The sequence below is a fragment of the Tarenaya hassleriana genome, unplaced genomic scaffold (assembly GCF_000463585.1).
Source record: "Tarenaya hassleriana unplaced genomic scaffold, ASM46358v1 Cleome5, whole genome shotgun sequence".
Lineage (NCBI taxonomy): Eukaryota > Viridiplantae > Streptophyta > Magnoliopsida > Brassicales > Cleomaceae > Tarenaya > Tarenaya hassleriana.
In genome coordinates this window covers 3,479,468-3,495,765 of record NW_010967707.1, presented here as the reverse complement: position 1 = coordinate 3,495,765, position 16,298 = coordinate 3,479,468, and the positions used below count along the sequence as shown (strand labels likewise).

General features: G+C 38.0%; 4 protein-coding genes across 5 annotated transcripts in view; 2 read left to right on the top strand and 2 right to left on the bottom strand.

Annotated features, from left to right (window-relative positions):
• Positions 1 to 1,675: 1,675 nt before the first annotated feature.
• LOC104826680 (nuclear transcription factor Y subunit A-7-like) lies at positions 1,676 to 4,520 on the bottom strand. Of its 2 annotated transcripts, none has more exons than XM_019204158.1 (7): positions 4,283 to 4,520; positions 3,160 to 3,379; positions 2,955 to 3,067; positions 2,722 to 2,793; positions 2,419 to 2,583; positions 2,092 to 2,318; positions 1,676 to 1,973 (listed from the first exon to the last, which is right to left on the bottom strand). In XM_019204158.1, the coding sequence occupies exons 2-6, from the start codon at positions 3,359 to 3,361 to the stop codon at positions 2,127 to 2,129; spliced, it is 744 nt and encodes a 247-aa protein (XP_019059703.1). In that variant the 5' UTR covers positions 3,362 to 3,379; positions 4,283 to 4,520; the 3' UTR covers positions 1,676 to 1,973; positions 2,092 to 2,126. The 2 variants fall into 2 exon arrangements, with proteins under 2 accessions (XP_019059703.1, XP_010557797.1); XM_010559495.2 differs by having other exon boundaries at positions 1,676 to 1,978; positions 4,283 to 4,519.
• A 2,182-nt stretch (positions 4,521 to 6,702) lies between these two features.
• Positions 6,703 to 8,900, top strand: LOC104826677. Its single transcript, XM_010559493.1, has 6 exons — positions 6,703 to 6,907; positions 6,982 to 7,040; positions 7,307 to 7,353; positions 7,461 to 7,916; positions 8,008 to 8,167; positions 8,507 to 8,900. The coding sequence occupies exons 1-6, from the start codon at positions 6,763 to 6,765 to the stop codon at positions 8,606 to 8,608; spliced, it is 969 nt and encodes a 322-aa protein (XP_010557795.1). The 5' UTR covers positions 6,703 to 6,762; the 3' UTR covers positions 8,609 to 8,900.
• A 623-nt stretch (positions 8,901 to 9,523) lies between these two features.
• LOC104827428 (cellulose synthase A catalytic subunit 3 [UDP-forming]-like) lies at positions 9,524 to 15,192 on the top strand. Its single transcript, XM_019204049.1, has 15 exons — positions 9,524 to 9,643; positions 9,995 to 10,158; positions 10,366 to 10,561; positions 10,853 to 11,076; positions 11,158 to 11,263; positions 11,356 to 11,551; positions 11,797 to 12,063; positions 12,215 to 12,560; positions 12,647 to 12,784; positions 12,930 to 13,055; positions 13,155 to 13,367; positions 13,516 to 13,780; positions 13,872 to 14,074; positions 14,165 to 14,515; positions 14,617 to 15,192. Exons 2-15 carry the CDS (start codon positions 10,132 to 10,134, stop codon positions 15,190 to 15,192), a joined length of 3,234 nt encoding a protein of 1,077 aa, XP_019059594.1. The 5' UTR covers positions 9,524 to 9,643; positions 9,995 to 10,131.
• Positions 15,193 to 15,764: 572 nt separating this feature from the next.
• Positions 15,765 to 16,298, bottom strand: part of LOC104826676 (protein DETOXIFICATION 43-like) — a 4,961-nt gene continuing 4,427 nt past the window's right edge. Inside the window, exons 14-15 of the mRNA XM_010559492.1 lie at positions 16,208 to 16,298; positions 15,765 to 15,926 (exon numbers count right to left, since the gene is read on the bottom strand). Coding sequence (XP_010557794.1) covers positions 15,878 to 15,926; positions 16,208 to 16,298 — 140 coding nt within the window. The 3' untranslated portion in view covers positions 15,765 to 15,877. The remainder of the gene's footprint in view (positions 15,927 to 16,207) is intronic.

Sequence of the window (16,298 nt, the reverse complement as noted above, 5' to 3'; positions counted from 1 at the left end):
TATATATTATTTTCTCCAAAATGGAAATCCATATTAAATTGATTCCCCCAAAATGCATGATTTTATATATTTACATGTTTTATATAACAGTGGATATTAACAAACAAATAAATAAATCATAATACAAACTTATGTTTCCCATTTAATTTTTCCCATAAATTTCTGAAGCCTGGTCAACCGAAAAATTCGGTCACAAGTCACAATATAATACATAGTGATAGAAATAGTGAATGGTCAACATAATTCAAAATTAAAATATAAATACCAAACATTTCCCGGAAGTTACGGTATTAAAACGTGAAGGTAGATACCTATCCAATATGCAATTGTACATTTTAGTGGGGGGAAATAAATAGATTTTGAATTCGGTAAATGAATTTTGAAAATATATACTTGAAAAATAAATAAAAAAATGTTACGAATACGAAAACGAAATTTTGTGATTGGGATTTTTTTTTTTTGGGATTTGGAAAGAGCTAATCTCGGCCTCACTAATAAAGGTATTGACTTTGGCTTTGAATTAGGTCATCTACAAATAGATGCAGTATATATGTACTTTTTTTCCATGTTATCATATGGTCTTTGATTTAAATCAACGTTATTAGTTATACCTCCAACCCAATCCCACCTTCTTTGTTATATATTTTTATCATTAGTTTCCATAAGAACTTCATGTTAAAATAAAATATATATATATATATATATATATACTTTGGCACATTTCCGTTATAATACAACGCGACAGTCTCAAAATGGACCGAGAATAATTTGTTTATAAAGGTAAATTAATTGAATTCCAATCAAACCCTCAAGAGTCGAAAAAATCGAAGTGAAAATAATTTTTCAAATAAATAATTTTTTTAATAAAAACAAAATTGAAAAGAATATCAATAAAACAGAAAACCAATATAAATATAAAATAAAGATGATTCTTTTTTTAAAAAAAAAAACTCGAAAAATCTCCAACTCCAAGACATAATCCAAATGTGAAATATCCTTAAAGATACGGATAAGGTACAATTCAAGGTTTTAATGTTTCAATCATAAATTTCACCTAAAAAAAACAAAGTTAACAGATATAAACAAAATATCGAATGAATATTTACCCAAAAAAAACCCTTTGTGAGTAAATGAGTTTTATAATTATTTTTTGGTAAATCACTAAATTGGAGGAACAGGAGAGAGGGTGGGCAGATGATAACAGAAAACAGAGTTAAAGTAAGAGAGAGAGAGAGAGAGAGATGGCAGATGACGTCAAAGTTTCGGTTAGAGAAGTTAGGGTGCCTTTAGGTCTGCGTTAGAGCCACAGAAGCTCTCTGGCTATTTTGCTCTTTATCATCATCAGTTTTTTTTTAATTTTGGAAAAATATTTTATACATTAAACCCCAAAAAGTTATACGAAGATATAAAATATTATAAATTTTCATTTTTAAAAATTAAATATTTAATTGCAAAAACTCTGCCTTAGAGGCTGCCGCAGACATTAAAAAATAAATAAAAAGCACAGTTTTATTAGGTAGAGAGACATACATGATGAGGCTTTTGTTTGTGTTGGAGTGGAAGCTTGGAACATCTTTGTTGCCTCTCTTGTTGAAACTCTAAACGAGAACTGTTTCAAGAAATGGCATGAATATCAAGAAAACCAAATTGATAGATAAATTTTATTGAAAGGAAATTCAAAGTCATATTTTGCATGAGCCATTTTTATTCACACCCACGAAGCGATCCAGAAGGTTACCTAAGAGGGTAAAATTCACAAAGTTACAGAAGCTTGGAAGAAGACAGACGTGTCGTATGACCCGTGTTTTCTTTACAAGTTTGTGGAGTGAGACTAAGACAGGGTGTAGATGCGGACAATCCATGAACATGAAGACATTCTCATGTTTCTATTGTCTCTGCATCTCTCTCACTTCCAAATAGCCAAAAAAACACCATAAGCACACAGCCAAGAATGAATTGCCTGGGAACACCACCTGCCCTGAACACATCGCAAAAACGCAAACGCAAACGCTGAATAAAATACGGGTTTTGTTCTCGAAAAGAAAACACACACACATATATACACACGCAGACGGATCGCGAGAATCTCACCTGCAGGTGTTGTTCCTGTTTAACTAGTTGGGGGTTCAGCTGAAACCCCCTTTATTTGCTGCATGAATTCGCATTGCTGTTTCTGAGCATTCACGCCCTGCGTTTGTTTCTTTCTCGGGATTTGGACTGGTGCCGTTGTTTTCGAGCTTCTTTGTGTTAAGAAACCGCCCGCCAGAACCCCTCGCCCTTCTCATGGCATGTAAGTGCCGGGATTCATGAAGATACGGCTGTAGAGTAGTAGGTGGGGAGGACGATGATGAGACGCTTTGAACGTATCAACTATGGCATGGCAGTTAAGTAGCTTTCCCTAATGGATACTCTTCTTACCTTTCTAACTTTGATCACTTTCTTCTCGAGCTCGGCTCTAGCTCGGGACTGCCTCCGTCTCAGAATGCCGTGGTACTGCTTAGCATTTACATAGACAGGCTCTTCTTCCATTTCAAGAGGCAGAGGCATTCTAGTTTGATGGACTCCATACATCTGAGGAGATACCTTGCAATAACAAAAGAGGTCACAAGGAGGAATTCCCTCAGAGTTAGATGGTACAACGAATGGACCGCTACTATCATTTGGCAGAGGGAAACACGGGTCACTCCATATGTTAAGTTTTTCATGCATATTCTTTCATACCAGACCATGTGGACCATAGGATGCTAACATTGTCCCATACTGAGGATCTGAATATGGGTATGACATCATAACCTGAAATTGCAAAGACGAGATTAAACCCATTCATTGAAGCCATCACCATATGCATCAAGGCACCAACCAGGAAAACAATGGTACACATCCTGACATCCCAGACAAATGTATACACAAGTAGAAGTATGGATACAAGACAAAAATGGACTGAGAGGCCTTACAATTGAGTGGCCAACTAGTTCCATCTGGGAATTAAGGTCTGCATTTTTGGCAATTGTTACCGGATCTGTTGAAGGGACACACTTCAGATGGTCTCCTTGTCCGGGATAAACCCCTAGTCCGAGAAATACCAGTGTTTTTATCAGAAATACAGTATCCAAACCACCAAGCAGTTATCCGTGATATGACAGCAATGATCAGCAATACCTTTGTCAACCAAATTAGCAGCTGTTTGCATAGGCATGGAACTAGTTAAATGATCTGATGGAGATGCTTTTGAAGTGGTTTCGCCCGTGGAAGTGCTGGACACAACTCCCCGCCACCACGGTTGGACATGCATGTTTGACTGAAAGACGGTTTGAGTACCATGATCCAGCTGTCTGTGTCCACTGTCAGCTTTTGTCGGCATCCTTTTCGGTTTACAACTCTGCAAACAAGTTTATCATAAAACTAGTTACGCAACCTTGTAAGTACGTCCTTAAAATAAATCTACAGGTTACATAAATCTTGACCCTATCACAATATACCGAGTATATGCAAAGCAGAAACAGAGAGAAGATCATTCAATTACAGACTACGGTTCATAAACAATATAACAAATTTATGATAAGAAGCTCTATACAGCACGAGTCTGCAAAGATGGGAAAAGGGCAAGATCTAGCGATGCATCTAGAACACGAGATGTCGTTCTCACTTGTCTGGATGAAGTGAATCTCAGAACCTTTAGTAAGATGTATGATCCGACCTCTTACCACACATATGAAGCATCACCACTACATAAGACCACCTTAAACGAGTAAAGGAGGAAACTTTCAACGAGAAAACAAATGAATTAAGACTCCTAGAACAAAATTGAACTGATGAAGTGTTCATGATCTTTGCATTTCAGCGGAACATGACACGCTTGTTCTGATGCATGAAGGCAAAACATAAAACGTCCAAAAACGCAAAGCGAGCTGAAAAGACAAGTCGCTAATCATTTTTAACCGAAAGCCCCCCCGGAACAAGACGAGAGCAAAAGATCAAACACCAAGTATGCAATCACAGTCGTCACGATCCGAGTAAATTATATTTCAATTTTAATCCAAAAACAAGAACTCCTAATGTATCAGACCAGAACAGCTTCTTTCAAGCCAGATTTCATCTGCGACCAGGAAAAACCAAAAGATTCCCCGAAGAACCAGTAGGAAAAAATGGTATGGCTGAAGTTGGAGGTTCCCGGGTAAGACCCATCAACGAAAACGGTAAAATCGCAGAGAATCCGAAACGACCCAAGTGAGAATTAGCTTATCTAATACGAAATCTCCAGAGAGTGAAGACAGAGACTTACTGTCGGAAGAGAAGAAGCAGACGAAAATCTTCGAAGACTTGGAATTTCTGCGTCAACGGCTCGAAAGTCATGAATTCATCTCTCTCTCTCCCTCTCCCTCTCCCTCTCGATCTCTTGCGACCTCAGGAGAGACAGTGGGAAATTGATTTGTAGGAAGGGAAGGGCATAAATTATAGCAAAAAAGAATTTAGTTTTCCTCCAAAGGAAAGATGTGAGATGAATTTGAAGATTTCTGTGGCAATTTTTTTTAGTAATTGTTTTTTTTTAAATATATGAGATATTCCATATATTAAGTTTAATGCACGCAACGTCACTTTCTGTGTCCGTTCAAAGTAAGGTGAAATTATAGAAGCCGATGAGGTGTTCGCATTTGCGTTTATGAAAAAGACAAATTTACCCCTATCTTTTCAAATACTCCAAAGAACAAAATTGTCCGGAAAAAACTCTCTCTGTTTGGCCAAAGAAAAAACAAGCGAATGTTATTTGTTTGTATTATTACCAATTGTATTAATTTTAAAAAAGGAGATAAATGTGCATTTTATGTTTGACATAAGTCATAAGATGTGAATTTTCCAAAATTTTAAGCGGAGAAATAGGGTAAAAATAATTATCCAGAATAATTTTATCTATTATAAAGAATGACGATTAATTTGAATAATTAAATAGATATTAACTACACTTTAGACTTAGACAAAAATTATTATCATAATACTAATAAATAGTAAGAAAAATTATTTTAGTTATACATATATACACATATATCCATGATTTCAATGATCCTCTATGGTTTTATGTCTAAATTTATTTTTCATTCTTTTGGCTTTCTGGCTTCTCTGGGTAGATGACTACATATCACAAAATAAAATCTCATTAAAAATAATTTTCTTTATTATTTAACAACTTCCATTGAAAAAAAAGTCAATGTCCGCAAAAGAACCATTATTTATTTATACATTGTTTAAAAAATACTATTCTAAATTTACAAAGAAAAATAAAAAAAATTGAAAACCCTAAAAGAAAGAAAAAGGAAAGTTCAGAATATATTCTTGTATACTTTTGGATTAGGAGTAAAAATGGTAGGTGAAGAGAACAAAAGATGGGCTATATCCAGTTGCAAGTAAATGAAGCTATTGGACAGGCTTAACCCCCGAACTACCGGTAATAAATCCACCATATTATATTCTTAATAATAATAATAATAATAATATTTACACCCTTTCAGAAAAATACATGATGGAAAGACAATATTTTTTGTTGTTTATTATATAAGTATATAATATAAATTTTTTCTTCTTTTGAATTCAAGTCAATCCTGACCCGTTAAATATATAATTATCAATATATAGTTTTATTAGGTCAATAGATGAACAGATTTTGTATAGTGATTGAGAGATTTGATGGGGAAAAAGTAGTTTAAGGGATTAATTATGAGTTAAAAGACGAGAGAAAAGCTGGGGAGGACACCGTGTCAAGACGGCTGTGACGGAGTGGGTCCCACGTTCTCGAGAACTCGACACGTTGCTTTTTGTCGTCGACTGTAACGGTGACAATCACGCCGTTAGATGACATCTCTTTTGTCCGTTTCCACCTAGAAGCCGCCAACACAGACAGAGTTCTCGGAAAATCAAACTCTAAAATTAAAAGAAATTAATATATATATATATAATATATGGCTCATCTGTCTATATGGGCCGCCACAATAAACACCCACATATTCTATGTATACATTAGGCCCATTGCGTGCTTCAGGCAAAATTTTCTTTAAACTTTTAAATTCTAAACCTATTATAGATCTAAGACTTTGTTACAAATCTATAAATTATTAGGTATAACATTTTAAGTATACCTAACTATTATTATTATTATTATAAAACAAATACAAAATTTTAGGGATTTTTTTTAAACCATGATCTCAAGGAAATTAGCAGTTTGTATTTTCAAGTGGCATAAATAAGCTTAATCAAGTGGCAAGAGGGTTTGATGGTTTATGTTGGAATCGTGATGTAAATATGAAAGTTTATTTATTTTTTTGTTAAAGGAATATGAAAGTTTATTTAGAACATAATATTCAAAACTTGTAATATGTTTTTATAAATTTTCATGACTTTATGCGATAAACCATGTTTTCTCCTTTCAATAAAGGTTTCAACACACACACACCCATATATATATATTGTCATTATAGATATGATTTTTTTCATTATTAATTAGAGATATTAGTATATTCAATTTAGTTTGGTTTTGTTAATATACACAATGTTTTTCTATAGTTTTTGTCTTTTTTAATTGGGCATTTTTGTGATTTTAATTAATTAAAATAAATGTGCAACGGTCATAAGGGTATGGGACCCACGCATCACATGCACGGTGGATCTGTAACGGTTACATTGTCGCTCCCTCCATCTTCTTTGTTCTTCTTCCTCTCCAGACTCCTCCTCCGACTTCTGTATCTATCCGTAGTCTTCTTCGTTGCTCAGACAATGGAGCCCGCGAATATTGACTGGAAGAGAATTGATTCTCGCTTCGTCGAAGATGTCTTCTTCGAACACTTCAAAGCTCCCAAATGGTTCGATTTCTCGGCCCCTCACGACGATGTCGATGACGACGCTTGGTTTTGCAGACCTGGTACCAAGTCTCTCTCCATCTCTCTCTCTCTCTCTCTCTCTCTCTTTCTCATGGAGTTATCTTTTTCAACTCAGACTGTAATCATCCGAAGAGGGCTGAAGACTTCCTCGCAGCATCCCCAGCGACTTCCAAGGTTGGTTTGTGCCTAAAGATTCTAACTTTTTCTTTCCGCGAATCCGAATTCTAGGGTTTGAATTGTGATATTTTACCCCCTTCTCTGTTCGCCTCAAAGATTCGAACTTTTCCTTGTTGCAAAGCCAAATTCACGGGTTTGATTGTTGGGTTTAATATTTGCCCCTTCCCTTTCTTCTTCCATGGCTGCGGAAGAAAGTTGCAGCTCAGATACTTGCTTCCCCTCCCCCCCTCATATTTCTCTTTGTTGATTGATCTTTTTTGAAGCTTCGAAGTGGTGGAGAGGCTCTCTCGGCTAGACACCCGAAGCACAGGTGGTTGCAATTCTCTGTTTCTGCATATATGGGTTTCAAAGTTTAGGGTTTCGAATGGTTTCCATCAATCTCAACAACCTTACCAGTCCTCTCGTTTCTCTATTCAGTGAAGCGAAACCGAGGAGAAAGGCACCTTTCACCTCCAACAACTATGATAGCGAAAACCAGAATCCGAATTCGTCTACGCCTCTTCCAAGCCACCACGCAAAATCCTGGAGAGCAGCACTTAGATCAAATTCTGTCAAGAAGACGATGAATACGCATGAAAAGCTGCAAAGAGAGGACGAACCAAAACTAAAGAGTACATTGTCTGCTAGGAATCTGTTCCATGGGAAGGACATACTCGGACACATCTCTGAGCTCTGCAACGAGTTGAAGAGATTGGCCACGAGGGTGACAGAGAGAGAAGAAACTGTTGTGAAGCCAAATGCAGAGGAAACCCTAACCCAAGTGGGAAAATCGAAAGAGCAAAGGAGGCCTTTGCTGGAAGTGGACAAGGAGAAGCTCGACGATGTGAGGGGTAGAGTAAGCAGCAAGAAAGAGGAGGAGGGTAGAAGGAAGAAGTAAGTTGTGCTTTTACAAGTACGGAAACTGGATATACTGTCGGATAGCGCGGTGATTTGTGTAATAAAGACATGAATTGGATTCTTGCAGGAGAGTGGACGACGAGGAGAACATCATCCCTATGGCTTTGGATCTGGAGAAGGTGAAGAACAAAGGAGAGGAGCTCAGGTTACAGCAAATAAAGACCAATCCTCCGTCTCCTCAATGCTTCTCTGCAACTAAATCAGCTTCTTCGAGATCCAAGCCTATGGTACGTCTGAAATAATAACCCCTCTTTCCCCTTTGTTTCATGAGTATTTATCAATATATATATATATATATATATATATATATATATATATGGTATTAACAGTTAGATTATAAAAGTATTCATTACATGAATAGTATCTTAATTCTTAATCCAAATCTGGTAAATTCAACCGGTGAAACAGAATACAAAACGTCTGTTCCGGCATTGAGTTGGAACCTCGAATTCGAGGAGAGAGGATGGTTGTTTTCTAATCTCAAGAATAGTTTGGACCTCGGCATAGGATACTCGTTGCCCAAAAAAAAATAAATAGTATCTTACAATATTTACATATCGTAACAGGAGAGGAGAATCCTTCAAGAGCGGGTCGAGAGAGAGGAGGAGAGGGGGAGGAGAGGGTTGGATGTGTTGTGGTTTCTAAAGCCGTGCACATTGGCATCTTGAAAAGGAACAACATTATTTTTGTCTGATTCTTATCGAAATTTAAATATATGCATAGTTTATATACAGATAGTGAAACAGAATTGCTAAGCAACGAACCAAAATAATTTAAAAGTAACAATACTTCCTTTTACCAATTTGTCGAATTTATTGTGTATTGGGATATCTCTCTCTCTTTTTTTTTTTTTTTGTGTGTGTACAAGATTTTATCACGAGGGTATTAGTGGAGTCCTTTGTAAATAAATGCAGCTTTAAAAAGGTAAGCTAAATGTTAAAAAGTAATTTATAATTTTTATATGATTTTTTGTACTCCACAAGGAAATAAGTCTAACTGTGAATTCCACAAGGAAATAACAGAAATAGACTATTGGATTAATTTCCATTTATTCACATGTAACACATGGTAAATTTCTGTTTTGTCCATGTATTTTCAAAGGCCTAGTATATATTTTTCTCAAACTTAGGTAACTTTATATATACAAAGCTAAAAAAAATCTGAAACTAAAATCAGTTTTTGTATAAATATTCTGCAAAATATAAAATAAGTAAAAAATGATGATAAAAAAAACGTCCTTAAATTTATTTACTGTTTTGCATCGAATAATACTATTTATTTTAAATGTATACCCTTTATCGGATTCGGACATTGATAGATATAATAATCAAACATGGATTTCATGTTCGATAGTTTTTCATGTTAAATACGACAAAAATAAATCAAAATATATGTCAATGCCGAAAAAAAAAAACAAATTATATGACCACACGCTGCTGACGCGGCAACTATATAATTCATTTATAAAAAAATAATATTAATCTATACTGTCACCAGCTGTCATAAAAAATCTTTTTTTTTGCCCGGAAAAAATTCGACAAAAATGCTAAGAATTGCAAATTTCGGATTTTCTCAATCCGCTTCCTATTCTTCGGCCTGTCACAGTGCTCAGCGCGCTCTCTCTCTCTCTCTCTCTCTCTCTCTCTCTCTCTCTCTCGACCCACTCCACTTTCATTTATCTTCGGCCGAATTCGCAATCCCAGGTTTTGGATCGGTCTCCTTCGTTTTCGGTTTCGGTATTCGTTTTCGTTGGAGCTCTGATAGCTGATTCGCCTTTGATTTTGTTGTCTGAATTCCGATTTTCTCGTCAGAAATTGTGTATTAACGCCAGGTAAAATTCTGCATCCCGGGTAATTTAGCGGAGAACACTTGATCAGTTATCTGAGGGTCTTGTTAGTGTTACACTGATGAACTTGTGTTGTTCTGACCTTTTTTTAGCTGTCGTGCACATTGGCCGTGTAAATACGTCCGTGCTGTCGATCTTGATGGAGATCTTGGTATTTATGATGATGATTGTTGGTGAGCGCGATCTGAATCTTGATCTTGAATCGCAGATCGGAGTTTTGCACTATCTTGACTGAGAGTGAAGACGTGTAGATTCCGCAAGTGTTTTACGGATGTCCAGATCTAATTGAAACCCACTTTCCATTTTTCATCTGTTATCCAACTGGTGATCGAGGAGAATCCGACTATGGTTGGAGCGGAAGGCGAAGCTACGGTGAGTACAAAAATGAATATATAGTAGAATCTTTTTTCCCTTTGTTAAAGTTTGATCTGTGAACTTGTGATTCGGGCATTGTGGATAATCGAATGAAGTGAGAGATGTACTATGTATGAAACATTTGGTGTATGTTTTATTGGTTCCCCTGAAATGTTTCTCAATTGGGTTCTTAGTTTTGTAACATTGGAATTTTTTGTTGCTAAGGCGGAGCCCGTGAAGAATCTTGGAAGACAGGTTTGCGAGATCTGTAGTGACAACATTGGCAAAACCGTCGATGGTGGTCCCTTTGTGGCCTGTGATGTCTGCGCATTTCCTGTCTGTAGACCATGCTATGAGTACGAGAGGAAGTATGGGAACCAGTCTTGCCCACAATGCAAGACTAAGTACAAGAGGCTCAAAGGTGGTATCACATCTCAATTCCCTGAATTGTCATTTGATAGTTGGTGTGATTTGACTCCCCTACATCTAGACTATGTAAAAAGCCTCTGGATTTTAGTATGATTTCTTGTTTTAGAGTGAGTTAGAGCTATTAGAATGGGCTCTTCATCCCTGTGCTTTTTTTTTGCCATCTATATACTTTTTTTTTAGTTCTATTAGAGAAGTTTTAAAGCTTATCTGGCCATAAAATGTTGAAAGTTGGTTGATTTCTGGATCAAATTAGGTCCTAATTTGTTGTTTTAAAAAATTCTAGGTAGCCCTCCAATTGTTGGAGATGCTGAAGAGGATGACAACAACACTGATGAAGGTGCTATTGAACTTAGTTACATACCTAATGACCAAAGCCAGAAGGAGAAAATTTCAGAGCGCATGTTGAGCTGGCATTTGACGGGTGGACAGAGTGAGGACCTTGGGCCCCCAGAATATGATAAAGAGCCCTCGCATAACAACATTCCGCGTCTAACCTGTGGACAAGAGGTAGCTAGTCAAGCATTTTGCCTGGTACCGCAATCTTAACTAATATTAATATGGCTGAGTAACACCTTTGGATAATTGCAGGTATCAGGAGAGCTGTCTGCTGCATCGCCTGAGCGGCTCTCTATGGCATCTCCTCCTCGAGATTGTGGAAAACGTCTTCGTTATTCCAGCGATATGAATCAGTCTCGTATGATTCTCTCTCTTGTTTCACTCCGTTTTATCTCCTGCTTGCTGAATTTCATTATGTCGATTCAAAGGGCCTTGTTTCATTTGGTGCAGCCAACATAAGGGCAGTAGACCCGGTTAGGGAGTTTGGTTCACCAGGAATAGGGAATGTGGCATGGAAGGAGAGAGTCGATGGCTGGAAACTAAAGCAGGAGAAGAATGTGATTCCTATGAGCACTGGTCTGGCTGTCTCTGAAAGGGGCGGCGACAATGAGACCAGCACTGATGTGTTCCTGGATGACCCTTTCCTGTGAGTTCCCTTTTGGTCACTTCCTCCAATTATTTGCATTTTCTGGGTTATTTTTATGATTCTTTTTGGCTGCCCGAGAAATATCTGACTCTGTTTATAACAAACCTTGTTGTTTTATGTTGTTCATGATCTTCATGCATACTTGTGTATGAAAGTCTGCAAGTGATATAGTTCCTTTTCCAGGAAGCAACAAAGGCTTTTGCCTAAGCAACCACATAACTGCAAGCTGCTTTCGTATTTTGTAGAAATGATGAAGCTCGACAGCCTCTTTCAAGAAAGGTTTCAGTTCCATCATCGAGGATAAATCCTTACAGGATGGTCATAGTTCTTCGGCTTGTCGTTCTTTGCCTCTTCTTGCACTACCGGATAACAAACCCAGTTCCAAATGCGTTTGCTCTGTGGTTAGTCTCAGTAATTTGTGAGATTTGGTTTGCTATATCCTGGATATTGGATCAGTTCCCTAAGTGGCTTCCTGTGAACCGTGAGACATATCTTGATAGGCTGGCTCTAAGGCAAGAATTTCTTCACTTCTCAACATCATTTTTCATAGATTTCTCTTTTACATTGTCATCTGTTGCATCATCTATTTGTTTACGTGTATTTGTTTACTTGATTGTTGAGTTCGCATTCGTGGCACTGATTGGAATATGCTTTCTCCGACAGGTACGATCGGGAAGGAGAGCCATCACAATTAGCTGCTGTAGACATATTTGTCAGTACTGTTGATCCATTAAAAGAGCCTCCCCTGGTGACGGCCAACACCGTGCTCTCCATCCTCGCTGTTGATTACCCAGTTGAAAAGGTCTCTTGCTATGTTTCTGATGATGGTGCGGCTATGCTGACCTTTGAAGCCCTCTCTGAGACATCAGAATTTGCAAGGAAATGGGTTCCTTTCTGCAAGAAATACAGCATTGAGCCTCGAGCTCCAGAATGGTACTTCACACAGAAGATCGACTACTTGAAGGACAAAGTTCAACCATCGTTTGTGAAGGATCGTAGAGCGATGAAGGTAAGATTTAGTAGTCTGGTTTTCTGGGCCATCTGTTTTCTACTGTATACTTTTGGTGGCAACATAATGTCAACATTCTCTTACAGAGAGAGTATGAGGAATTCAAGATTCGTATCAATGCTCTTGTTGCAAAAGCACAAAAAATTCCAGAAGAAGGATGGGTTATGCAAGATGGTACACCCTGGCCAGGAAACAACACCAGAGATCATCCAGGAATGATCCAGGTGAGAGCTACTTAGTTCTTAAGTGTCATTCTACAGCGTATAGGAGTCAGCGATTTTTTTTCTTAGTTCTGGAAACGGAAACGTTTGTGGTTTGGTTACGGGTTTTGGAACCGTATTCTTCTTATGTGGAAATTACGGATTTCAGGTTTTCTTGGGTCAAAATGGAGGACTGGATGCTGAGGGCAATGAGCTGCCACGTCTAGTTTATGTCTCTCGTGAAAAGCGTCCCGGATTTCAGCACCACAAAAAGGCTGGTGCCATGAATGCTCTTGTGCGTAACCCTCAAATGCAGAATCCAAATCTAGTATTTTAATTGTATAGCTGTCTTGTCTAACTCCATGGTAAACATTACCTTGACATTACCTTGCAGGTTCGAGTGTCGGCTGTTCTTACAAACGGCCCCTTCATTTTGAATCTCGATTGTGATCACTACATAAACAACAGTAAGGCCTTGAGAGAGGCTATGTGTTTCTTGATGGACCCGAACCTTGGGAAACAAGTGTGTTATGTTCAGTTTCCGCAGAGATTTGATGGTATTGATAGGAATGATCGATATGCCAACCGTAACACCGTCTTCTTTGATGTAAGTGCGCGTTTTTCCTATAAGCACTACTCTCCAAGTTTCGGAAGCTGGTTATGATTTTAAGAATGTTCTGTTTGTATAAGTCTCATGTTTGACTAAATATTTCTTTGTAATGATTTGTTTTACTTTTTTTAAATTGATTTTTCAGATAAATTTGAGAGGTTTGGATGGGATTCAAGGACCTGTTTACGTCGGAACTGGGTGTGTCTTTAACAGAACAGCCTTGTATGGTTATGAACCACCAGTGAAACCCAAGCACAAGAAGCCTAGTGTGCTGTCCTCTCTCTGTGGCGGTTCACGAAAGAAAAACTCCAAATCTAGTAAAAAGGGATCCGACACCAAGAAATCTAGAAAGCATGTTGATTCCACAGTCCCAGTGTTCAACCTCGAGGACATAGAAGAGGGAGTCGAAGGTAATATCCATTAGCATTTCTGTTTGTTGAAATCCGACCCCATGCATAGATTTCTCTTCACTTTCGTCTTGCGTTTCTCGTTTTCTACTAGGGGCTGGCTTCGACGATGAGAAGGCGATGTTAATGTCGCAAATGAGCCTGGAGAAGCGGTTTGGACAGTCTGCAGTCTTTGTAGCGTCTACCCTTATGGAGAATGGCGGTGTCCCGGAATCTGCAACTCCCGAAACTCTTCTGAAAGAGGCTATTCATGTCATTAGTTGCGGGTATGAGGACAGAACCGACTGGGGAAGTGAGGTACATTCTAGTTTCGTTAGCTACATAGCCTTGCCCGAAATCCTGCTATTTGTATTCTGAGACTACCTCCTTTTATTTCTCTGGTCACAGATCGGATGGATTTACGGATCAGTTACCGAAGATATTCTTACTGGATTCAAAATGCATGCTCGGGGTTGGCGATCGATTTACTGTATGCCCAAGCTTCCTGCTTTCAAGGGATCCGCTCCGATCAATCTATCTGATCGTTTGAACCAAGTGCTTCGGTGGGCTCTAGGTTCCGTCGAGATTCTTTTCAGCCGGCATTGCCCGATTTGGTACGGTTACGGCGGTCGGCTGAAATGGCTCGAGAGATTTGCGTACGTCAACACCACGATCTATCCCATCACCTCTATCCCTCTCCTCATGTACTGTACTCTTCCTGCCGTCTGTCTCTTCACCAACCAGTTCATTATCCCGCAGGTTTCACTCTCTCCCTCTCTAAACTATCAGTTGAATTGTGAGTCCGTTCCGTCATGAATCTTGATTCGAGTACGAAACTAATACCTTATCTTGGCATTCAGATTAGCAATCTGGCGAGCATATGGTTCTTGTCCCTATTTTTGTCCATATTTGCGACGGGTATCCTCGAGATGCGATGGAGCGGAGTAGGGATCGACGAGTGGTGGAGGAACGAGCAGTTCTGGGTGATCGGAGGAGTCTCGGCCCACCTATTCGCGGTCTTCCAAGGCCTACTCAAAGTCCTGGCCGGGATAGACACCAACTTCACGGTCACATCAAAGGCGTCGGACGAAGATGGGGATTTCGCCGAGCTCTACATGTTCAAGTGGACGACACTCCTCATCCCACCCACGACACTTCTCGTGATAAACATCATCGGCGTGGTTGCAGGAATCTCGTACGCCGTGAACAGCGGGTATCAGTCGTGGGGCCCGCTTTTCGGGAAGCTCTTCTTTGCCTTTTGGGTGATCGTCCATCTCTACCCTTTCCTCAAGGGACTGATGGGGAAACAGAACCGAACTCCGACCATCGTTGTCGTGTGGTCGATCCTTCTTGCCTCGATCTTCTCTCTCCTTTGGGTTCGGATCGATCGGGTAAATCGGAGTAATGTGTTTAAAGAGCGTCTTAAGGTTCGTTAGGGCAAGGAAACAACGACAATGGTGTTTTTGTTCATATTTTTTTTCTCTTTTTAGTTCGTCACTGCCTATATATATACATATAGGCATTGAATGAAAACCCGCATCTTAATGGCTAAAATCCATATTAGAATATGTTCAGTTATACCGGTTTGGTTTAATTTCATAATTTAGTCCGGTTTAATTGTATTCGAGATATCAATTAGATCCCATGGCTTCATTAGATTACAAAATTATCCCATTATAAAATTGTATTTATAATTCATAATCATTTAATTAAAGTACAACTATTTCGGTGAGTGACAGTGTTCTATATTGTGAGTTTATATTCTAGTAGATAATAAGAGGTGAATAATTTAGTTAACGAAATACAGTTTGTCATACTCTCGAATTTATTTATTTTAATATTAAAAAATTTGGTTTGGAAGATTACGTTTTTCTATTAATATTGTTTTGTTCATAATATTTTGTTGCGTTATCAGAATTACACATTTTTTTTTTATCTATATGGTTATGCGTATTGAAATTAGTTTTGTTTTTGGTATAAGTATTGAAATTAGTTTTGTGATGCTATATAAAACAAATTATTTAATTTTGTATAAATAACGTTTTTGAACTCGTAAGTTTCTAAGAGAAAATAGAAAAGTTATTTTAAACAAAAAACACAACCACCAATAACTTTCTACTTTCAAGATCGGCTTCGCATGAACTTCCATGGTCCGGTCCCCGATCCCAGCCTGCAAACATATTAATGGCAACCCAATTATTATTATTATAATTATAATTATTATTATTGTTATTATTATTATTATTATTATTATCATTTAGATTCCTCGTTCTCATTTTCCATAAGTTCTTCAAGTATATATTATCTAAATTGGTTATTGCTTTGCTCTACCAACTTTTTTCTAAGCAATGGTACATTCATAGGAAAGTGTTCACTCCTTATGAATCATGAGATGTGGGTTATATATGTATATGTATATGTATATGTATATGGTGAGAAATGAATACGTACCTAGCAATTCCGGCAATAGCTCGGAGAGCCATATAAATAGTAAGAGCACTCCAAATCCCAACGAACCCACCGCTCTTCGCCATCAATATCA

What these genes read in the sequence shown, in the direction of transcription:
- LOC104826680 (XM_019204158.1), bottom strand. Translation starts at nt 3,361, where the DNA reads ATGCCGACAAAAGCTGACAGTGGACACAGACAGCTGGATCATGGTACT. An exon ending in TGCTAATTTGGTTGACAAAG is followed by an intron (nt 3,068 to 3,159) that starts GTATTGCTGATC and finishes TTCTCGGACTAG; the next exon opens with GGGTTTATCCCGGACAAGGA. An exon ending in AACTAGTTGGCCACTCAATT is followed by an intron (nt 2,794 to 2,954) that starts GTAAGGCCTCTC and finishes TTGCAATTTCAG; the next exon opens with GTTATGATGTCATACCCATA.
- LOC104826677 (XM_010559493.1), top strand. Translation starts at nt 6,763, where the DNA reads ATGGAGCCCGCGAATATTGACTGGAAGAGAATTGATTCTCGCTTCGTC. An exon ending in CGCTTGGTTTTGCAGACCTG is followed by an intron (nt 6,908 to 6,981) that starts GTACCAAGTCTC and finishes TTTTCAACTCAG; the next exon opens with ACTGTAATCATCCGAAGAGG. An exon ending in CATCCCCAGCGACTTCCAAG is followed by an intron (nt 7,041 to 7,306) that starts GTTGGTTTGTGC and finishes TCTTTTTTGAAG; the next exon opens with CTTCGAAGTGGTGGAGAGGC.
- LOC104827428 (XM_019204049.1), top strand. Translation starts at nt 10,132, where the DNA reads ATGGTTGGAGCGGAAGGCGAAGCTACG. An exon ending in GAGCGGAAGGCGAAGCTACG is followed by an intron (nt 10,159 to 10,365) that starts GTGAGTACAAAA and finishes TTTGTTGCTAAG; the next exon opens with GCGGAGCCCGTGAAGAATCT. An exon ending in TAAGTACAAGAGGCTCAAAG is followed by an intron (nt 10,562 to 10,852) that starts GTGGTATCACAT and finishes AAAAAATTCTAG; the next exon opens with GTAGCCCTCCAATTGTTGGA.